Source organism: Oncorhynchus mykiss, chromosome 4, assembly GCF_013265735.2.
Source record: "Oncorhynchus mykiss isolate Arlee chromosome 4, USDA_OmykA_1.1, whole genome shotgun sequence".
NCBI classification, from domain to species: Eukaryota; Metazoa; Chordata; class Actinopteri; order Salmoniformes; family Salmonidae; genus Oncorhynchus; species Oncorhynchus mykiss.
In genome coordinates, this window is record NC_048568.1 from 22,556,519 (window position 1) to 22,580,648 (window position 24,130).

The 24,130-nt window shown below is 42.6% G+C and overlaps 1 protein-coding gene across 3 annotated transcripts; it reads right to left on the bottom strand.

The window, feature by feature from the left end:
* Positions 1–1,624: 1,624 nt before the first annotated feature.
* Positions 1,625–23,426, bottom strand: LOC110522337 (nuclear receptor coactivator 7). 3 transcript variants are annotated; one of them, XM_021600661.2, is made up of 17 exons: positions 22,989–23,426; positions 19,931–20,075; positions 13,588–13,748; positions 9,126–9,187; positions 8,553–8,660; positions 8,377–8,478; positions 8,158–8,283; positions 7,893–8,077; positions 7,280–7,401; positions 6,471–7,100; positions 6,228–6,390; positions 5,964–6,114; positions 4,943–5,071; positions 4,202–4,354; positions 4,031–4,126; positions 3,830–3,903; positions 1,625–2,533 (listed from the first exon to the last, which is right to left on the bottom strand). In XM_021600661.2, the coding sequence occupies exons 2-17, from the start codon at positions 19,966–19,968 to the stop codon at positions 2,398–2,400; spliced, it is 2,436 nt and encodes an 811-aa protein (XP_021456336.2). In that variant the 5' UTR covers positions 19,969–20,075; positions 22,989–23,426; the 3' UTR covers positions 1,625–2,397. The 3 variants fall into 3 exon arrangements, with proteins under 3 accessions (XP_021456336.2, XP_021456335.2, XP_036831815.1); XM_021600660.2 differs by having other exon boundaries at positions 7,280–7,434; positions 22,989–23,425; XM_036975920.1 differs by lacking the exons at positions 8,553–8,660; positions 9,126–9,187; positions 13,588–13,748; positions 19,931–20,075; positions 22,989–23,426 and having other exon boundaries at positions 7,280–7,434; positions 8,158–8,414.
* Positions 23,427–24,130: the final 704 nt, after the last annotated feature.

Here is a 24,130-nt window from a genome sequence, read left to right on the forward strand (position 1 = left end):
TGATTGAATTAATGTTTCCTCATCTACACACACACACACACACACACCCCATAATAACAAAGCGAAAACAGATTCAGAAATGTTTGCAAATGTATTACACATTTTTAAAAACTGAAATACCTTAAGCATTCAGACCCTTTGGAAAGCACACACCTGTCTGTATAAGGTCCCACAGATAACCGTGCATGTCAGAGCAAAAACAAAGCCATGAGGTTGAAGGAATTGTCCGTAGAGTTCTGAGACAGGATTGTGTCGAGGCACAGATCTGGGGAAGGGTAACAAAACATTTCCGTAGCATTGAAGGTCCCCAAGAACACAATAGCCTCCATCATTCTTAAATAGAAGAAGATTGGAACCACCAATACTCTTCCTAGAGCTGGCTGCCCAGCGAAACTGAAGGGCCTTGGTCAGGGAGGTGACCAAGAATGTGATGGTCACTAACAGAGCTCTGGAGTTCCCCTGTGGAGATGGGAGAACCTTCCAGAAACAACCATCTCTGCAGCACAATCAGGCCTTTATGGTAGAGTGGCCAGACGGAAGCACATGACAGCCCGCTTGAAAATTTGCCAAAAAGGCACCCAAAGGATTCTCAGACCATGAGAAACAAGATTCTCTGGTCTGGTGAAACCAAGATTGAACTCTTTGGCCTGAATGCAAAGTACTGAGAGAACCTAGTTGAAAACCTGCTCCATAGTGCTCAGAACCTCAGACTGGGGTTCACCTTCCAACAGAACGAGCCTGGACTTGAACATCTCTGGAGAGACCTGAAAATAGCTATGCAGCGACGCTGTGCTTCAACACAGTACTGAGTAAAGGGTCTGAATACTTACATAAATGCCATAGTTCTGTTTTTTTTAAATATATACACATTTGCAAAAATGTCTAAATCCATTTTTGCCTTGACATTATGGGGTATTGAGTGTAGATTGATGGGGAATCAAAAAACATGTTTAATCCATTTTAGAACAAGGCTCTAACATAACAAAATGTGGAAAAAGAGAAGGGGACTGAATACTTTCCGAATGCACTGTATGTTCCCTTAGTGGGCAGTTGTTTTGGAAAGCGAGGGTCATGAAATGCAACATTCTCATTCAGTCTATATAGGACTGGAGACATGAGAACAATACAACCTTCAGTGAATGCAAACCTCTTCTCTTTGTAAACAATTACTCCTATATTTAAAGTGGGTTTGGGGCGAATGTGTGTGTTCGAGAAATGAGTCTCAAAAGCACTACCTAAAACTTCTTCCCTTTCACCTGCTTTTTCTTTTCACATCAGTTCCTAATATCTCAGGGAAATCAGATTATTCAGGTTGATAACAAAAAGGAGCAATCTGATTGGCGAGAATTGATGGTTGTTTATTCACTTCACCAGATGCCTTATTCCCTTTTGATGGGCATTGTACCCACTATTAGACACTTCCCTAATACAAAAATCTCACAATGAATTGTTTTAGTATTGTGGTTTACAGTCACCTATGACGGATTTCATTAGCAAGGACAATTGCATCAGAATCGCCTCTGATCCTCCAGGAACTTGAGTCACTCTACTTCTTCCCCTCCGAGTGGGTAGAAGTTGAGTTCTGCAGGCAGGCTGCATGCTGGGATAGCTGTGGCGTGGTAGGTATAAAAAGGTGCCTGCATACTAGATTTGGTTTGCTCCTAGCAGAACTCAGCTAGACGCACATCTGTGCCTCACATACTCCCTTAAATGATTGCTTGAAAATGAAGAAAAAAAAGCGGCAATATTATGTTTTGTCCCTCTTGAGATGCCGTAGCAACATAGTCAATATACACTTCCTCAAAATAGTTTGAATAAATCAGAGAAATTAACAAATGTGTAGTTATTTTTAGCCGAGGTCTTCGTCACGCAATTTTACATCTAGCTAAGATGTTTGGTGCAGTATTTTAAGTGAATAAATGTGCATGAAAAGTTGTCGTCTCTCGTTGAATGACAAACACTTCATTGAAGAATCCCTACTTTTGACCAATCACTGACAAAGGCGAGTAGACTTCGGCTAGTGAACTTAAACTTGTCTCAGAAAACAAATGTGTGTGAACAGCTGGAAAAAATCCTGCCAAACACCAAAACTAACGTCACAAAATCTTGTCATAATAAATGAGTAAACCAGCGCGCCACATTTCGACTAGGAAGCATGCAAGAACCTTAAGGCAGCAAATAGAGAGAAAGGGAAATACACCAGCCACAGCTTTTCACACCTCTGCCACACTCAGGACAAACCAGGTTCCAACCACATCAAACCGGCTGGCATAAACCATGACATACACCATCTGAAATCGTCAGCTCCGCATTCTGATAAAGGGGTGGGCGTTGAAGCTAGGTGTAGGTTCCCACAAGTGTGGGTGGGGTTTAGCGGAGACTGGAGGTGGAGGGAGGCTACTCGAAGGCCCAGACCTCCACACTGTGGATGGTGAAGTCCTTCTGGGTGGCGAGGGGCTGGTTGTGGAAGGTGGCACAGCTGGAGGTGGTGCCGTGGTACAGGTCAGCGTCCACCCACAGCCCTATCTGACCTCTAGGGAGAGAGACAGGAAAAAAGTTCAGACAAACTCATAACGACATGGCAACTACAAGTTGACTTCAACAGAGAGCAGGTCACACAAAGATGCTTACATGGCTTTTTGTCAAGCAAAGCATGACAGCGAGGGTACAAAGCTGCGTACAGAAATATGAGGCAGAGATGGGCTACATCATGGTTCAGAAGAGGGTGAGTAAAGAGGGAAACGTAAAGGGAAGTGGAGTGTGAGCAGTAGCTACATAGTGTGCATAAAATAACACATGCGCAGAACATGATCTGGATCCTTAGCTTTCAGAAAGAGGTTTCCGTAGGGGGCGGGGGCTAAAACTTCGTAGCCATAGCCTATAATTTAATAGACTAGCTATTTCAGGTGACACACAGACATCAAAATATCTGTCATGCCATTTCCTAACCTGATCACCAGAGCTTTTGTGTATATAAGCTGCCATTTGTTGTCATTCTTATAAGGCCCAGTGCAGTCAAAAACAAGTTTTGTATGAACAAAAATAAACGCAACAATTCCAAAGATTTTACTGAATTACAATTCATATTAGGAAATCAGTCAATTGAAATAAATTGATTAGGCCCTAATCGATGGATTGCACATGACTGGGAAAACATATGTATCTGTTAGTCACAGATGCATTTTTTTGTTTCTAAAAAGGTAGGGGCGTGGATCAGAACACCAGTCAGTATCTGGTATGACCCCCATTTGCCTCATGCAGCATCTCCTTCACATAGAGTTGATCAGGCTGTTGATTGTGGCCTGTGGAATGTTGTCCCACTCCTCTTCGATGGCTGTGCCAAGTTTCTGGATATTGACAGGTACTGGAACACGCTGTTGTTTACGTCAAAATATGTGATGGCAGCGGATGAACGGCATGACAATGGGCCTCAGGATCTCGTCATGGTATCTCTGTGCCTTCAAATTGCAATTGTGTTCGTTTACCGTAGCTTACTCCTGCCCATACCGTAACCCCACCGCTACTATGGGTCACTGCAGACCGCTATGGGTCACTGCAGACCGCTATGGGTCACTGCAGACCGCTATGGGTCACTGCAGACCGCTATGGGTCACTGCAGACCGCTAGCCCACACGAAGCCAAACATGTGGTCTGCAGTTGTGAGGCCGGTTGGACGTACTGCCAAATTCTCAAAAACAAAGGAGGCGGCTTATGGTAATGAAATGAACATTGAATTATCTGCCAACAGTCTGGTGGACATTTCTGCAGTTAGCATGCCAGTTGCACGCTTCCTCACATTGCTCAATCACATATATTTAAATACACTCACCCTCCTCCTCCCATCTGAAGAGAATCTATGTTGCCTTTAACAAAGTAGGAGTTCTGCCCAGTCCAGTGGTACATCTGAGCAAAGGAATGGCAACACATTGGAAGTCAGGGAGCAAAGCAATGGCATTCAGCTCATATAAAGCATTACACTTGAACATGGCTATAAGGATAACACACAAAGTATAATATGACTATGTCTGACCTTGATCTCAGGGCAGAAGCTGAAGAGGAAGGTCTCTCCCGTGCCATAGCAATGCTCACTTACTCTGAAAGGATGGGTAGAGTATCCCCCAAACAACTAATGGGGGGGAGAGAATTTAAAAAAACTTAAGATTCCAATACAAATTGGGCACCATTGTCAGTGTTTGTGTACCTGGTTGTCCATGTCTTTGATGACCAGTAGCACAGGGCTGTCCACATCCAATAGGCTCCTGTACAGGGTCTTTAAGCTGGTCCCGTGTTCTGCCGTACTGTAAGCCAGTCTCCATGGATACCCCTGCGCCCGCGCCGGCAGCCGACACGCAAGCTGTGGGGAGAGAGAAAAACAAATTCTGGGAAGTGTGCATTTCTGCATAGGTTGTGTAGGTGAAGTCACATGTTTTTTTTATTTTTTTTATTTTACCCCTTTTTCTCCCCCTTTTTCTCCCCGTACGGGCTCGGGAGAGACGAAGGTTGAATGTCATGCGTCCTCCGATACACAACACAACCAGCCGTACTGCTTCTTAACACAGCGTGCATCCAACCCGGAAGCCAGCCGCACCAATGTGTCGGAGGCTACACTGTGCACCTGGCAACCTTGGCTAGCGCGCACTACGCCCAGCCCACCACAGGAGTCGCTGGTGCGCGATGAGACAAGGAGATCCCTACCGACCAATCCCTCCCTAACCCGGACGACGCTAGGCCAATTGTGCGTCGCCCCACAGACCTCCCGGTCGCGGCCGGTTACGACAGAGCCTGGGCTCGCGCCCAGGCTCTGTCGTAACCGGCCGCGACCGGGAGGGACTCTGATGGCACAGCTGGCGCTGCAGTACAGCGCCCTTAACCACTGCGCCACCCGGGAGGCACATGTTTGTTTTCTTGATTGAAAGTGTTGTGAGTCATGGCGTGTGTGTACCTTCTCTATGTGTGTGTCCTGTAACAGAGTGCTAGGGTCACTGAGCATGGGCAGTAGATCCCCCGAAGGCTCCTCCCCTTCGTAACTGCCAAAAGTCTGCCTGCGCGTCGCCTCGTTGATGGTGATGATCTACGAACACAACCATGTACTGAGTTTGAGTTGAGTTTATTTTTTATTTTTACAGGGACAGTGCACATTAATCAACGTTTCAGTAAAAGTGCCGGTTTTAGCCAGCCGGCTAATTTTCAAACGCAGTCCCTGGGCAGGTTATTAAAAACAATTACAATATAGACAATAGCAGCATAGAACAAGCAAGACATAGCAACATAGGACAAGCAAGACCCAGCATACAGACAGAGCAACATAAAATAAAAAACAGCAAGACAAAATTCATAAAAGCAACAAAGTGTTTCCACACCTCACAAGCTACAGACAACAGACAACATGGAAAGCGGCAACACACAGCTAGGGACCATGTTCACAAATCTGATTGACCTTTAGCCATGTCTTCAAGCATTTTGTGAAAGTGTGATATGTGGTGCAGTTATGTGTGTCTGATGGCAGTGTATTCCAGACAAGGGAAGCTCTCACAGAGAATGCAGATTTACTAAAGGTGCTTTTCCTTAGGGGAACTAACTATACAGTCACCTCTCATGGCAGACCTTGTGGATCTGCTGCCATATGTCTGGGTTTTCTGTTTAACAAAGATATTGAGTGGAGGGGGAGCCAGGCCATTAAGGATCTTGAATACAAGACATGCATCGGTGTATTGCACAAGATTTTCCCAACTCAAGAGCTCATGCTTTCTAAGGATGTGACAATGATGATGGCTATTGGGCTTCCTGTTGTACTGTTAGATACCTTAACCGTACAGTCAAAACATACTTAACCGATAAAACTCATAGTCCAAACATTGAAGACAGCTTGGTCCACACACACCCACAAAATACTTGACCACAATGTTAACATAACATCACAGTCAAAATGCACTCATCCGAGGGATCATGCCGTGTGAACTCACCTCCCAGCTGTGAGGGGTCACGGGGTCACTGAAGAAGTTATCAATCATGTTGAGCTCGTCCTTCTCCACGACCACGAAGCCCTGCTCCCTGGCCACCTTACCGTACACATCAGGAGACCATTGGACAAAAAACGCATATAGGTGGTCCACCCTGAAACACACCACACTTTTATGTTTCAGAATATTTATTGAAAGTTTATAAAATGGTGTGTTCACCAGTTGTCATTGAGGTTCTGGCTGTGGTCTCATTGGTTGACCTCTCACCTCTCCTGGGGCACAGCAAACCAGTATTCCGGCTGCTTTCCTCTCGTGTGAGCGGGGCTGGATGACCGGCTAAAGACGAAGGACTTCCTCATGGGCTTGCCCACCTTGAGGCAAAGGAACATGGGAGGGGTCTTACTCTTCTTCTCCGTGGACAGAAGCGTGTCTGCAGAGATTTTTGAAAAATTTGAAACAATGCAATACAAGAAACGACACAAAATGCTTGAAGTGTTTGTGAACACTCACTTTGGATGGGCGCCTGCATCCGCTCCAGCAGCCAGGACTTCACCTCCGCTTTGTTGCTCCTCTTCCGCTTCTCTTCTTCACTCAGCCCCTCTATCATTGGTCCGTTCTGCAGCTCGCCTGCAGGGCTGGGTTCCCAAGAAATACATTTTCCCGGAGCCTCGGCGGTCTCACTGAAGCTCAGCTTCCTGTTTTGGTCCATTGCGGATTCTGATTGTTCTCTAATGCTAACACTGTTCACTAGTTGCCCTGTAGAGTTGTCGTCTTGGCCTGTGGCTAGGCTAGCAGGCTTCTCCTTCAAGAGTTCACCGTCTTTCTCAGTCTCTGATGAGACGGGCAGTGATTCTGTCATGTCCTCAATGGATCTGTTCTGTACCAGTCCTTCATCCTCCTCCTCCCCTCTCTGCGAGGTCAGTGGGACTGAGTCAGAGGGGGACTGGTCCTGGGACTTTTCCCGTTTAGGGGTATTAGATCCTGGAGGCTCTCCTTGCTGGTCCGAGCTTGTAGCACTGGCAGGTGGTCTAGATCCGCTCTTTGGTTCCTCTGCGCTCCATTTCAATGGAAGCTCCAGCTCTGTGAAACACTCATCTGATGGAGACTTGTCCGCTGGATCACACTCTGCTCTCGCTATGACTGGGATATAAGAAACCATGCTGTTTTATTAAAATGACCACATGGATCAAAATATTGCTAATTTATTATTATGCACAAGCTAATTTGTTTTTAACTTGACGTGTATAATGATTCATTTTGATTTGCCATGATTCACCCTGATCCAATACAAGTCATTATGTGTTATCTCCCAGTCATACCAGTCTCTGACAGGGCAGAGTTGATGTCGTCCAGGACGATGGGTCGTTTGGGGTCCAGCGCCTCGTAGCGGCTAAAGGGGTTAAGGTCACGCTCTGAGGGCAGCTCCTCCCACTCCCCGGGCCTGTACAGAGGACACAGATCCTGGGGTGGGTCTCTGTATAGTGTCAGGGGGCACACCACAAAGCAGGATGGGAAAATAAAAATAATTAAATAAACAAAAAGAAAATGCAACTGAAAAACAGAACAGAAATAAAAAGGGATTTCAAAAGGCAAAATAATACTACAAATAATAGTAACCGAGACAATGAACCAGTTCAAAATAAAATAATAGACTATTCAAAAACTAAAGACAAAAAACGAATCCGAGTCATCTGCCCTTAGAATCTGGTACTGGAAATCAGTTTCCACCTCAGAGAGGGAGGAGAAAGAACAAGTGAGAGAGAGGAGTGCAGAAAGAGGTAGAAATAACAAGAAGAAAAAGTGTGACGCTTGAAGAGTCAGTAAGAAAAGCAAGGTTAAGATAAGACCAAGAAAGAGCTAAAAGGGCTAGTTTAAATAGGGAAAGATGGACAGTGTGAAAGAGCTTCTCAAGATGGCAGGGTTGGTTCTTACAACGGCAACGCGTCCTTGAGCGTCATGCGGGAGATGTCGTCGTAGAGGGCCACAGACACCACCTCCTCCATGGGGCAGAGCAGGCCGTACTCCTCACAGCCGTGCTCAATCACCAGGGGGTCAGACTTGTGAGGGTCAAACATGATGTTGTTGGGCGTCACGATCATCACCCCTCCCACCACACCCTGGGAGACAATAAAATACAGCAGTTTGAGTCTGCTGTGGTGGTCTTTAATGCAAAATGGCCTACGGTTTGGCCACTTACCATTCCGTCAGTAAAGTACTTGCAGCTCATCTTAATGAACTTGACCGTGGCAGGGCTCTCGTCCTCGGACGGGGGCGACAGCCCCCATCGTAATGGTCTTACTGACCTGCCGCTGGAGTCTCCATCCTGAAACATATCGCCAGGCAGCAGGGACAAGCACAGAACCAGGATCAAAGATTACTTTAGTATGGGTCATCTTAAAAAGTAGAACTGACTTACATGTAACACCTTCTCTGATAGGCCGCTGGGGAAGGCGGGGTCAGAAGAACCCACAGACTGAGAGTCGGCACCCGATTGGCCCACGTCAGGAACAAACAACTTCTGCAAGGGTGAAATACAGGCATGTTAGCCAGGATTTACAGCATGAAGTGGTGTGTAATGTGCTAAAACCTCACCTGTCCAGGATAGATACTACGGCAGAAGAGACAGTTGAGCTGCACCAGTTTGTTCGGGGTGATGTTAAACTTCAGAGCAATGCTGCTTAGAGATTCCTGGAGTCCCACCTGTAACATGAAGTTAAATCCTTGGTAATTTTTGATTACCAAAAGTATCAACCTACCCAAAGCAAAATGGAGCATGAGACTAAATCTACAGAAATCTTGCAAAGCATACAACTGGGGTGTCTTCATTAAGGCGATTTTGTCGCAAAACGTTTTGCAACAGAAACTTTACTCCAAAACGGAAAACATTTTGCCATGAAAATTAGTTTCTATTGGACAAATTCAGGTAGGTCCCTCTGTTCGTTCACTCAGTTTGCTTCCATTTGGCTCTTAAAAAAATGGAAACCGGTTTCCATTGCTAGACGTAATGAATACACCCCTGTATTTTCTGAAGAAAATGTTTGAGGTTTATTGTCCACATTGCTTTCCTAAGCTAGAGTCTTTGAAGTCAGAACCCCATGGGTTTATGGGAGTTGTAGTGTGAGGGAGTGGAGTTAGTGAGGCATCAAGGAGGCAGCCTGTACTGACGGTATACTCCACTGTCCCGGGGGGCCTCTTCTCTCTCTTGGCCTGGCTGCTCCTGTTGCCATCTGAAAGACAGCCACAGGTCACTGACACGGTATGGAGAGATGACCGCCTTAGAGCAGCTCAATCAGAAACAAAAGCATGTATGCACAAACACAATAGTGCTTTAAAATGGAGCTATATTGGAATCTCTCACTAATTGCCAGAGACAGTTTCTTAAAAACACCCTCCCACTATGTCCTCTACTCCAGCTCCTACAGAAACAGTGGAGGGATGACTCAGCATTGTACAGCTGTGAGGAGTCCAGCGTGGGTCACTGTACATTCAGAGATCACCTTTGGTACAGAGCTGTCACTTATTCACTACTGCATAGTGACTGGTAGCTTTATCAGATCAAGAAATAGTCATAAGATATGTTTGTTTTCTTTCTGTGTCCTGTTGTAGCTCTGAGTGAATGCCGTATAGGACTGAATAGACTCATTGGTCGGTAACTGCATACCTAGGATTATGGGGATATCTGTTCTGATTGAATTTCATTGTTTGTAAAGCCAATATGCAACAACCTTCTGAATTAAAAGGCTGCACACGGTAATAGGCCTTAGCTTGAATCCTTTATAACCAGGCCTGGAGAAGACAGACATACATAACACAGATATCCGTCTGTCCTTCAGTGAGTTGTCTGTCAGGGTTATGTGGGTTCTTTTGTCTAGATGCCCACACTGGGCTGGAGAGAAAAATGACCGGGTTTAATTAGATTACTGACAGCAGGTTACACAGCTGGCCTGGTACTGACAGTACTGTGGCTAGTAGATTAACACGGGGTTAATGAAAGGTCTCTAAGCTTTACAGACTACAGGCCTCGACAACAACGCTCGTCTGGGACAAGAAAATAAATTGTTCTGACAAAAATAGATTTACAGTAAATTGTCCGAAAAACTATATCAAACCATTACTCCAATCAGAATTGGATCAACATTGCCGTAATATTAAAATCTATTTTTCATGTACACAAATAAAAAGTCCTACGTGTCAAAGTGTAGGTGATATGCATATTGGCTACAGCCTCATGTCCAAACCCATGACACGACATGAGGAAGGTGAAGTATGTAGTCAAACTTTAATGAGACTTTAATTACATAAATATAGTGCATTTGGAAAGTATTCAGACCTTCACTTTTTCCACTTTGTTACATTACAGCCGTATTTAAAATTGACTACACCCCCCCACACACTAAAACAGCACATTTATTCAACAAAAAAAGAACTAAAATATCACATTTACATATGCATTCAGACCATTTACTTAGTACTTTGTTGAACCACCATTGGCAGCGATTAACCTCGAGTCTTCATGGGTATGATGCTTGGCACACCTGTATTTGGGGAGTTTCTCCCATTCTTCTCTGTAGATCGACTCAAGCTCTGTCAGGTTGGATGGGAAGCATCGCTGCAAAGCCATTTTCAGGTCTCTCCAGAGATGTTCGATTGGGTTCAAGTTCTGGCTCTGGCTGGGCCACTCAAGGTGCCTTTTGGCAAACTCCAAGCGGGCTGCCATGTGCCTTTTACTTTAGAGTGGCTTCAGTCTGGCCACTACCATAAAGGCCTGATTGGTGGAGTGCTGCAGAGATGGGAGAACCTTCCAGAAGGACAACCATCTCCACAGAGGAACCCTGGAGCTCTCTCCGAGTGATCTTAGGATTCTTGGTCACCTCCCTGACCCTGGCCCTTCTCCCCAGAGTGCTCAGTTTGGCCGGGCGGCCAGCTCTAGGAAGAGTCGTCCAAACTTCTTCCATTTAAGAATGATGGAGGCCACTGATCTTTGGGACCTTCCATGCTGCAGAAATGTTTTGGTACCCTTCCCCAGATCTGTGCCACGACAGAATCCTGTCTCGGAGCTCTACAGACAATTCTGTCGACCTCATGGCTTAGTTTTTGCTCTGACAATCTCTGTCAACTGTGGGACCTTATAGAGACAGGTGTGTGCCTTTCCAAATCATGTTCAATCAATTGAATTTACAACAGGGACTCCAATCAAGTTGTAGAATTAACAAGGATGATCAATGGAAACAGGATGCACTTGAGCTCAATTTCGAGTCCCATAGCAAAGAGATTGAATACTTATGTAAATATGTTTTAGTTTTAATAAAATGTGCAAACATTTTCAAAACCTGTTTGCAATTGGTCATTATGGGGTAGTGTGTGTAGATTGATGAAGACATGGTTTTATTTAATCCATTTTAGAATAAGGCTGTTACGTAACAAACTGTGGGAAAAGTGAAGGGGTCTGAATACTTTCCCAATGCATTAAATAGGCTAAACTCCAGTAATGTTTGACAAATAAAAGGAAGTATAATTAACATTAATGTCTAAAGGTTTGATTCTGTCAACATACGAGACACTGGTTTGTTCAGATCAAATTGTCACAAGACCGGAGAGGACAGTGCCTGTTGCGCACTGCACATCACTAGAGGTCGACCGAATATGATTTTTCAACGCCGATACAGATTATTGGAGGACCAAAAAGAGCCGATACCGATTAATCGGCTGATTAAAAATAAAAATAAATATTTGTAATAATGACAATTACAACAATACTGAATGAACACTTATTTTAACTTAATATAATACATAAATAAAAATCCATTTAGCCTCAAATAAATAATGAAACATGTTTAATTTTTCTGGGTTTCCACCCCCATGCTTCACAGTAGGTATGGTGTTCTTTGGATGCAACTCTGCATTCTTTGTCCTTCAAACACTATGAGTTGAGTTTTTACCAAAAAGTTATATTTTGGTTTCATCTGACCATAAGACATTCTCCCAATCTTCTTCTGGATCATCCAAATGCTCTCTAGCAAACTTCAGACGGGCCTGGACATGTACTGGCTTAAGCAGGGGGACACGTCTGGCACTGCAGGATTTGAGTCCCTGGCGGCGTAGTGTGTTACTGATGGTAGGCTTTGTTACTTTGGTCCCAGCTCTCTGCAGGTCATTCACTAGGTCCCCCCGTGTGGTTCTGGGATTTTTGCTCACCGTTCTTGTGATCATTTTGACCCCACGGGGTGAGATCTTGCGTGGAGCCCCAGATCGAGGGAGATTATCAGTGGTCTTGTATGTCTTCCATTTTCTAATAATTGCTCCCACAGTTGATTTCTTCAAACCAAGCTGCTTACCTATTGCAGATTCAGTCTTCCCAGCCTGGTACAGGTCTACAATTTAGTTTCTGGTGTACTTTGACAGCTCTTTGGTCTTGGCCATAGTGGAGTTTGGAGTGTGACTGTTTGAGGTTGTGGACAGGTGTATTTTATACTGATAACAAGTTCAAACAGGTGCCATTAATACAGGTAACGAGTGGAGGACAGAGGAGCCTCTTAAGGAAGAAGTTACAGGTCTGTGAGAGCCAGAAATCTTGCTTGTTTGTAGGTGACCAAATACTTATTTTCCACCATAATTTGCCAATAAATTCATTAAAAATCCTACAATGTGATTTTCTGGAATTTTCTTTCTCAGTTTGTCTGGCATAGTTGAAGTGGGAGAACTTGCACAATTGGTGGCTGACTAAATACTTTTTTGCCCCACTGTATATGCGGTCTATGAATTTTGACTGTCGTCACAGTCCCAGAGTGTTTTGAACCGTCCTAGATATTTTTTACGCCCTTCATTATTTTATAAAAACACTTTTTTTTGTATTTGGTTGTAATTGTAATATTTTACAGGCTACCAAGAGTGGCCAGCCCTCCTTCAGGATAGCTTTAAAGGGGCAGTGTTATATTTTGAGATAGGCTTGAATATGCAAAGAGTGGAGCCTACATGTTGGTCTGATTCTCTATGGTAAAAATGATCGTAATGCATTGTAAAGTGTTTCCTTGCATCATACAATTCTTTATTTATTTTTTGACTAGTGACTTGAGCTTTCAGAGTTTGTTTTTTTACGCTTTTTAAAAAATGTGGCTAACAAGTGGCAAAAAAGTTACAGGTCAAGGCCTAGACTAGCTAGGCCATTGAAGGAGACTGCCATTTTAGTTAAAAAACAACACTGACAGAAATACTGTTAGATTAAAACATTCGATTAGATATATTAGTGTTGAATAAAGACACTTATTAGGCTACTTGTGACAGTAATATAGGTTCACAAATGATTGATGTATATTAGTTACTCCTTCTTATGCAGCACACTTCTAATATTATCATGATAATGTGGTATGCCATATTGCAAAACATGGAAAATTCCACCTGCCAACTGGCTATTCCTCCATCCAACCACAGGAATCTGAAGGGAGAGCTGAGGATATTCATCACATTGTCCTAAAAGCTGCCAAAAACAACTGCCAAAACTAAAAACAGAAGAGAATCTAGTCAGTTATGAAACTTCCTTGATAAGATGATCATTCTGACCCTCTGTTCATAACAGGGGGTCATGTGCCTCAGTGCCTAGGGAAAGTTCCTGTGTGTGACTGAGTTTTACCTGAGACTCCAGGCAGGTTAGGTTTAACCCTCTCCAGGGGTTCAGAAAAAGCAGGGTCTGGGCAGGAGATGACGGGCATCTTTGCGGACAAATCCAACCGGTTCTGCTCAGCCACTGCCTTCCCTGATTGGCTCTGCTTGAGCTGTCTCCGCCTCTTCAGCCTAAGGTTATGGACAAAGAGGGCAATTTGTTTCCTCAGGCTTATAAACATTTGATTTCCTTTGCTTGCTCACTCTCTCTACCTCCTCTCTCTGCTCCCCTTTTCCCTGATTAACCATTGATAGATCAGGCGATGACGTCATGGCATCTCCCACCCCCGCCTAGGTTCATTAACAGGGGAAGCTAGAACAAAGCTAGTCACCCAGTGTACACAGGGATAGTGCTAGGCCTATGGGACTGACTGAAACAGGTTGTAAACAAGGCCCAGGCAGTGTAGGCACAGTATAGAAAGTTGGAAAGAGAGAGATGAGATAGGGAAGTCAACATTCAAGGAAAACCAATGCTGTACAGACAAAAGGATGTGTGAAAATGAAGAAGCTGAGAGATAGAGAGCATCTCTAATGGAGGAGCACTGGGCAGTGGATCAATACGTTTGGAGACACGAGACAAAAGGATACAGCGCTGGTCTTTTAATAGTTTCTCTGCAATTACGGATACTGCAGAGCAACCGACATCTAGTAAACGTTTCAGGATTTCACCAGCAAAATGCCAGACCACCATCCTGTTTCACACAGAGACATTTCCACAAGCGGAATGTATAGATTTCCTTCGGCGCTCTACCATTTTGTCCCACTCTTGCTTTTTCTCTATCCTGGTTACCGAGAAATGTTTGGCCTGCCTGTGTACCCACTCAAGCACAACCACAGATAATGCAAAACAAACAACTCTTCCAAAAACAACAGCAACAGGACAGACAGAGCCAGGCTCTCATGCTTCCATCATTACTACTGGATTCCTCATGCTTCCATTATTACTACTGGATTCCTCATGCTTCCATTATTACTACTGGATTCCTCATGCTTCCATTATTACTACTGTTTTCCTCATGCTTCCATTATTACTACTGTATTCCTCATGCTTCCATTATTACTACTGTATTCCTCATGCTTCCATTATTACTACTGTATTCCTCATGCTTCCATTATTACTACTGTATTCCTCATGCTTCCATTATTACTACTGTATTCCTCATGCTTCCATTATTACTACTGTATTCCTCATGCTTCCATTATTACTACTGTATTCCTCATGCTTCCATTATTACTACTGTATTCCTCATGCTTCCATTATTACTACTGTATTCCTCATGCTTCCATTATTACTACTGTATTCCTCATGCTTCCATTATTACTACTGGATTCCTCATGCTTCCATTATTACTACTGGATTCCTCATGCTTCCATTATTACTACTGGATTCCTCATGCTTCCATTATTACTACTAGATTCCTCATGCTTCCATTATTACTACTGTATTCCTCATGCTTCCATTATTACTACTGTATTCCTCATGCTTCCATTATTACTACTGGATTCCTCATGCTTCCATTATTACTACTGGATTCCTCATGCTTCCATTATTACTACTGGATTCCTCATGCTTCCATTAATACTACTGGATTCCTCATGCTTCAGCTACTTACAGGGATAAAAAATTTAAAAAACACGTTATAAACAATAATAATAATGTCAAATCAACCGGGACTGGGTCTTGGGCCATCATGTGACTGTCCAAGTCCTGGAGGACATATGACAAAATTTGGTGACATAACAGGCAGCCATTTCACAGTGTCTCTTACGATCGCAAGCACTCCGCAATCCTGAATGGCCTTTGCACCCTGCTCAGTGGACAGGAAGAGAGGGAGCGCAGGAGATGCTAGCTGAGGCGGTGTGGTCAAAAGAAACAAGAGGTCCTTCCTCCCTCCATGTTCCCGCTCCTCAGGCTATACAGTCTCCTCTCCATGCAATACTGATGTTATTAGCCTAGCTCTAGTCTAAAAAGGTATGGGATGCATCTCGGAGACACAGCAGAGGGATGTAACGAGTGCACCTATCAACGTGTTGTCAGCCTGCACTTGAGACTTTGTACAGTTGAAGTCAGAAGTGTGTGTGTTATATATATATATATATACATATACATACATATACATACACACACACACACACACACCTTAGCCAAATACATTTAAACCTAGTTTCACAATTCCTGACGTTTAATCTGAGTGAAAATTCCCTGTCTTAGGTCAGTTAGGATCACCACTTTATTTTAAGAATGTGAAATGTCAGAATAGTAGAGAGAATAATTTATTTCAGCTTTTATTTATTTCATCACATTCCCAGTGGGTCAGACGTTTACATTAGAGGTCGACCGATTCTGATTTTTCAACGCCGATATGGATTATTGAAGGGCCAAAAAAAGCCGATACCGATTAAATCAGCCAATTATTTACATGCATTTATTTATTTGTAATAATGACAATTACAACAATACTGAATGAACACTTAGTTTAACATAATACATCAATAAAATAAATTTAAACTCAAATAAATAATCAAACATGTTCAATTTGGTTTAAATAATGCAAAAACTAAGTGTTGAGAAGTAAAAGTGCAATATGTTCCATGTAAAACAGCTAACGTTTGAGTTCCTTGCTCAGAACATCAGAACATATGAAAGCTGGTGGTTCCTTTTAACATGAGTCTTCAATATTCCAAGGTAAGAAGTTTTAGGTTGTAGTTATTATAGGAATTATAGTACTATTTCTCTCTATACTATTTGTATTTCATTAACCTTTGACTATTCTAATAGGCACTTTAGTATTGCCAGTGTAACAGTATCGCTTCTGTCCCTCTCCTCGCCCCTACCTGGGCTCAAACCAGGAACACGTCGACAACAGCTACCCTCGAAGCATCGTCATCCATCGCTCCACAAAAGCCGCAGCCCTTGCAGAGCAAGGGGAACAACTACTTCAAGGTCTCAGAACGAGTGACGTCACCGATTGAAACGCTATTAGCGCGCACCCCGCTAACTAGCTCGGGAGTTGATAGGCTTGAAGTCATAAACAGCTCAATGCACAGCGAAGAGATGCTGGCAAATGCACGAAAGTGCTGTTTGAATGAATGCTTATGAGCCTGCTGCTGCCTACCACTGCTCAGTCAGACTGCTCTATCAAATCATATAGTTAATTATAATATAACATAGAAATACGAGCCTTAGGTCATTAATATGGTCAAATCCGAAAACTATCATTTCAAAAACAAAATGTTTATTCTTTCAGTGAAATACGGAACCATTCCGTATTTTATCTAACAGGTGGCATCCATAAGTCTAAATATTCCTGTTACATTGCACAACCTTCAATGTTATAATTACGTAAAAGTCAAATTAGTTCACAATGAGCCAGGCGGCCCAAACTGTTGCATATACTCTGACTCGGCGTGCAATGAACACAAGAGAAGTGACAATTTCACCTGGTTAATATTGCCTGCTAACCTGGATTTCTTTTAACTAAATTTGCAGGTTTAATAATATATACAGTATATCACAAAAGTGAGTACATCCCTCACATTTTTGTAAATCTTTGAGTATATCCTTTCATGTGACAACACTGAAGAAATGACACTTTGCTACATTGTAAAGTAGTGAGTGTACAGCTTGTATAACAGTGTACATTTGCTGTCCCCTCAAAATAACTCAACACAGCCATTCATGTCTAAACCGCTGGCAACAAAAGTGAGTACACCCCTAAGTGAAAATAGAGCAGTGGGAAAATTACTTGTATCATGCACAAAGTAGATGTCCTAACCGACTTGCCAAAACTATAGTTTGTTAACAAGAAATTTGTGGAGGGGTTGAAAAACCGAGTTAATGACTCCAACCTAAGTGTATGTAAACCTCCGACTTCAACTGTGTGTATGGGTGTCATATTTCACCATGATGCAGAAATCCAATTTGAATGTGCACAGCATCCCAGTCCGCTTGTCTGTGTGTGAGCGTTGACGGATGACTCCACTGCATCAGTGCAAGTATCAGGTGTACCCAGTGTAATGAGGGCCAGATGGCTACAGAGCACTACTCCGTGTTCACAACGTCAGTCAGAGTACGCGGACAGAGAACAAGTAGACAGTGCGCAAGATAAGGAGAGGTCTGATTTCCGATTGTTATGAAAACTTGAAATCGGCCCTAATTATTCGGCCATTCCGAGTAATCGGTTGACCTCTAGTGTGTGTACAGTACCAGTCAAAGGTTTGGACACACACTCATTCACTCATTCTTTATTTTTACTATTTTCTACATTGTAGAATAATAGTGAATACATCAAAACTATGAAATAACACATATGGAATCATGTAGTAACCAAAAATAGTGTTAAACACATCAAAACATATTTTAGGTTTTTCAAAGTAGCCACCCTTCGCCTTGACAGCTTTGCACACTCTTGGCATTCGCTCAACCAGATTCATGAGGTAGTCACCTGGAATGCATTTCAATGAACAGGTGTGCCTTGTTAAAAGTTCATTTGTGGAATTTCTTTCCTTCAAAATGCATTTGAGCCAATCAGTTGTGTTGTGACAAGGTAGAGGTGGAATACAGAAAATAGCCCCATTTGGTAAAATACCAAGTCCATATAATGGCAAGAACAGTTCAAATAAGCAAAGAGAAACGACAGTCCATCATTACTTTAAGACAATCCGGAAGATTTCAAGAACTTTGAAAGTTTCAAGTGCAGCCGCAAAAACAATCATGCACTATGATGAAACTGGCTCTCATGAGGACCGCCACAGGATAGGAAGACCCAGAGTTACTTCTGCTGCAGAGGATAAGTTCATTAGAGAGTTACCAGCTTCAGAAATTGCAGCCCAAATAAATTCTTCAGAGTTCAAATAACAGACATCTTAACATCAACTGTTCAGAGGAGACTGCATCAATCAGGCTTTCATGGTCGAATTGCTACAAAGAAACCACTACTAAAGGACACCGATAAAAAGAAACTTGCTTGGGCCAAGAAACACAAGCAATGGACATTAGACCGGTGTTAAGCTGTCTTTTTGGTACAAATGAGATGTTTGGTTCCAACCGCTCTGTCTTTGTGAGATGGAGAGCAGGTGAACTGATTATCTCCGCATGTGTGGTTCCCACCGTGAATCTTGGAGGAGGTGTGATGGTGCTTTGCCCGTGACACTGCTGGTGATTGATTTAGAATTCAAGGCACACTTAACCAGCATTGTAACCACAGCATTCTGCAGTGAAATGCCATTCCACCTGGTTTGCGCTTAGTGGGACTATCATTTGTTTTACAACAGGAACATGACCCAACACACCTCCAGGCTATGTAAGGGCTATTTGACCAAGAATGAAAGTGATGAAGTGCTGCATTAGATGACCTGGCCTCCATAATCACCAGACCTCAACCCAATTGAGATGGTTTGGGATGCGTTGGACCGCAGAGTGAAGGAAAAGCAGCTAACAAGTGCTCAGCATATGTTGAAACTCCTTTAAGACTGTTGGAAAAGCATTCCAGGTGAAGCTGGTTGAGAGAATGCCAAGAGTGTGCAAAGCTGTCATCAAGGCAAAGGGTGGCTACTTCAAATAATCAAAAATATATTCCGATTTGTTTAACACTGTCTATTTCATAGTGTTGCTGTCATCACTATTATTCTACAATGTAGAAAATAGTACAAATAAAGAAAAACGCTTGAATGGGTAGGTGTCCAAACATTTGACTGGTACTATGTGTAATAATATATATAATACACACACAATTCTATCCTATGTATTCTACAGATATACTGCCCTATGTACATAGATATGGAACTCATGTCACTTTAATAATGCTTACACTGTTTTACCCATTTCATATTTATATACTGTATTATAGGCCTATGCTAATCAACTATTTCTGTACATATACTACTCTATCCTACATATTTTTAAGATATACATATTCTATCCACATACTGTCTATACCTACCATTAAATACATACAGTTATACTCCGGACTCTGACATTGCTCATCCTAATATTTATATATTCCTTAATTCAATTATTTAACTTTTAGGTGTGTGTACTGTTATGAATTGCTAGATATAACTGCACTGTTGGAGCTAGGAACACAAACATTTCTCTACACCCGCAAAAACATCTGCTAAATGTGTTTGCGACTAATACAAATGTAATTGAACACAACGTGACAAACAATGGCATAATGGGAGGTCAGTCAGTGCTGTCACGCTGTGCACACAGTGAAGGAAAACATAGTTGCCGCATCCTGGTAACACAGGCCGTCTCGGAAAACACAACGCTAAAAGAATTTGGCCTAAACACAGAAACAACTTTCACTTACCTGGAAAAGTAGCCAGGCTTCCTCTCCCTCTTCTCCATCAGTGCAGTGGTCTACAGCTTCATGCACCCCAACACATACACTGAGCAGAACGTGAAGACTATCCCTTCTCCACTCCTTTCCTCTTCGCACGGCACTCTTCCTTATCCTAAGGGAGGAGAGAAATGAATGAAGAGAATTATCTGAGTAGCTGCGTTGGCTGCAGCAGTGTACCAAATAGCAAGCAAACGACTCCACCAGACTGTTAGAACAAGCTGAGTGATAGCTAATGCCACAAGTCCATCAGCTTAAGTGTAGAGCTGAAAGCATATCGAATGAGCATTTGGCAAATGAGCGCATGTGCCAATTGAATCTCTGATTACGTAGGCCTACATATCCAAATACTTATAAAGTATGGATTTCAGCAGACAAAAAGCGTACAAACAAGTACACAATAAGGGTTTAAGAATTTTTTGAAGCATCGCCTGCGTAGTGACTTGGAGTCAGAGGTTTATTTCAAAAACGGGTCTGCGCTCTATTCCATGGAGGAGTTTAGGTACGGGCGGCAGGTAGCCTAGTGGTTAGAGCGTTGGACTAGTAACCGAAAGGTTGCAAGATCGAATCCCCGAGCTGACATCTGTTGTTCTGCTCCTGAAAACGGCATCATTGAAAATAAGAATTTGTTATTGGCTGACTTGCCTAGTAAAATAAAATAACTTGACTAGGGTGAATCACTGCAACAGCTCACAATTACAACCTTGGCAAATGGCTTGTAGTAACTCTGAGCAACTGCATTTCTAAAACAGGCATCTCTGAATTAGTCTGTAACCAACAATCCACTCCTTATGTCAAAGGTAAGGAGTGGCATGTAACGTTAACAGAATAGCAACTGAGAAAATCAGAGGGGTTGATGGAAAATCGGTATTGAAATCGGTAAAAAATGGCAGAAAAAAGGGAGATTGTGTAATAAAGAAGAAATGTCTGAAAGTTTAAGCAGAGTGAGCTGTACACGGGATCAAAGACAGGAGGAAACATTTGAGTGAGTATCAGAGGTTGTAGGTGTAGTGAAGTTCTCGGAGCCCAAGGCTTGCACCGAGCATTGAGCTACACTCGCATGAACATTGCTATGTGACCAATAAAATTTGATTTGAGATAAAGATGAGCCTGTGACAATAGGAGTGAAGTGGACCCTTGCCTTTTGGCTGATCCATTTGAGGTTTCAGTGTGGGTGAAACCAGAGTTGGGTGCTGTGGAATCGGTGAAAATAACCAGAAGTGGTCTTGCGATAATTGTTTGTGTTTCTGCTGGTCAGATGGAGCAGGTTCTCCATGTTAAAACAAAATGGGGACAAGAGATGTGAATCTTTTGCTCTCAATAAAAAAAAAAAGGAGTGATTACTGGGGTAGCAGTAAATGTAAAAGTTGACCAACTGAAGGGGAAGATTCTCTGTTTGTGATGCTCGTCGTTTGGTGCGACGCAGACAGGGGGGCGTGAGCGGTGAAACAGAAGAGTCATTGTCTGTTCTTATGAGTTTTGATGTCGAGTCTTTGCCTGACAAAAGTAATGTTTTGACTGCAAAGCTGTCATCAAGGCAAAGGGTGGCTACTTTGAAGAATCTCAAATATAAGATATATTTAGATTTGTTTAACACTTTTTTTGGTTACTACATGATGATTCCATATGTGTTATTTCATAGTTTGATGGCTTCACTATTATTCCACAATTTAGAAAATAGTACAAATAGAGAAAAACCCTGGAATGAGTAGGAGTGTCCAAACTTTGACTGGTACTGTATAAGTTATCCCATACAAGCACATGGGCATGTGGCAGCAGTGTGTATGAGGGAGGTTCCTAGGTGTGAGAAGTGTGCAGAAGGGCATGAGACAAAGGAATGTGTAGCATTGGGGAAAGTAGTGGTATGTGTTAATTGTAGGCGTGCCAATGGCGTGCCCATGGCGTCCGTACGAGAGAGGCAGGTTGGGGTTTCCAGGGTTAGAGTAGTGCAGAAGTTGTCGTATGCTACAGTAAGATGGGATTTTTATTGTTTATAGCAATGGTTATCAACTGTACTGCAGGGATGGAACTTAGGTCGCAGAAAATTGAGGTTGTGGTGGCAACTGCAGAGAGGTATTTGGATGTAGGAGACTTGAGGTCAAAAGAGTTATAGGGTGTGTTGAGTGGGTGTGTCTGTCCTTTCAGGCTTTTGAACTGAGGTAGGACTAGACCGATTGAAATAGTGGAGTAGGGTGGTGGAGTTTTTAAGTAAGTGTAGGGTTAGGTGATGGGGTGTTTGTTACTTTACTCTTTTTTTTGAGGGGGGAAAAAGTAGAAGGGAGGTATACTCCAGTCTAGTAGGTGGCGGTAATGCAACATTTATTGGATGCCAACTGCCGTTAAACCTCATCAACTGGGTACTGGACTTCCTGACGGGCCGCCCCCAGGTGGTGAGGGTAGATAACAACATCTCCAACCCGCTGATCCTCAACACTGGGGGCCCCCCACAAGGGTGGCATTTCTAGTTGTGGAATTACTCGTTAGATTACTCGTTGGTTATTACTGCATTGTCGGAACTAGAAGCACAAGCATTTCGCTACACTCGCATTAACATCTGCTAACCATGTGTATGTGACAAATCAAATTTGATTTGATTTGAAGAAGAACAGATTAGATTAACAGAGAAGGCAACCAGGGAATCTCTGAAAACCTTGAACTTATGTTATTTAACAAGGCAAGTCAGTTAAGAACAAATTATAATTTACAATGACGGTCAACACCGGCCAAAACTAGTTAACGTTAGGGACTTTACAATAACTGCATATCGATGTCTGTAACAGGTGCAGCAGAAATTAAACAGCCAACATTGAGCCTTTCGATATCGGTAGACAAAAGGGATCTAACGTTAGACAAAGTTAAACAGCAACACGACAACAAAAATATGAGCTAGCTAATTTAGCTCTAATCTACCTTTCAATTAACCGTTAGTTAGCTTGTTAGGTTTATAATGAGAGCTAGTTATGTAGCTAGTCAATATATTTCGTAGTTAGTTCAGTCATGCTAAAGCTAGCTACTTAACGTTACCCACCTTTCTGAATCCTGCTTTTCTTGCTTAACGTGTTCCTGGCAGTGATGCAGCAAAACTGAGATTTCCCGATGACTATGGATGCAACCGGAGTCTGTTGTCTGTCTGCAGGAACCTATGCTGTCTGCAAAACTGGAGAGTTATCTACGCAGACGGGACAAGGTCCACCCAAGACAACACTGACAGCTGATGTCATTACAGACAGTTTGTTTATAGTGACAAAGGCGGAGAAAAAAAAGATGGATTCAGTAGCGTGGTTGACAATGTTTACTTTTTTAACGTTAGTTACGACTTGCAAATAGTGGACATGCATAACACCATTAAAATATATTATCTAAGCTAGCTAGGTGCAACCATGCATTTTCATAATTCTAAATAACGCAAATACGACCAGTCCTGACAAATATGTTCTATAACAAAGGAAACGCACGTCCTCAGATGGGAGGCAGGTGAGCCCATGCTAGCCAATAAGACGGCAGATGTGTGTTACAACTTCGACTTAGTCGTTTATTTTCCTTCTCCATATTTGCCGAAATGCCACGTGCATCCACTTATGTCAGCGCATTAGTAACAACCTAACCAAATGAGGCTCACGTAGAAAATTAGCAATTACAGTTTTGGTTATATAACTCCCTTATACTTTGCTTTTTTTTATCAACAAAAAAACACAGCCATTACCCAATCATCTAACACTACACTCAAATTATAATACATATCATACTCCACTATTTGTATCTATTTAGGCCTACTTCAGGCCAACAGCCTGAAAGGATGGGACACCACTACTTTTTTACATGTATTTATTTATTATTTATTGAATATTCGAAAAACATACAATATACTTGCAGTGAAGCCGCTCAATAACTACATCATACCAGTCATCCAACAGATTCCCATTCAGAGCGACACACAGAAGAATCCAGGGTCAATGCCCTGCTCAAGGGCATGTTGACCAATATACCACCAGGCCAAAAAACGTGAACCAATAGCTGTCCCTCAATCATTCGAGATCTTTCAACTATGCTGTGAAGTTTAACATACATTTCGATCTATCTAATCGAATAGAATCCACAGATTGCGAGTTGAAGATAAATACTTTTACTAAAAGTATTAGTATATTAGTAATTGACTGACCCGGTCTCTTC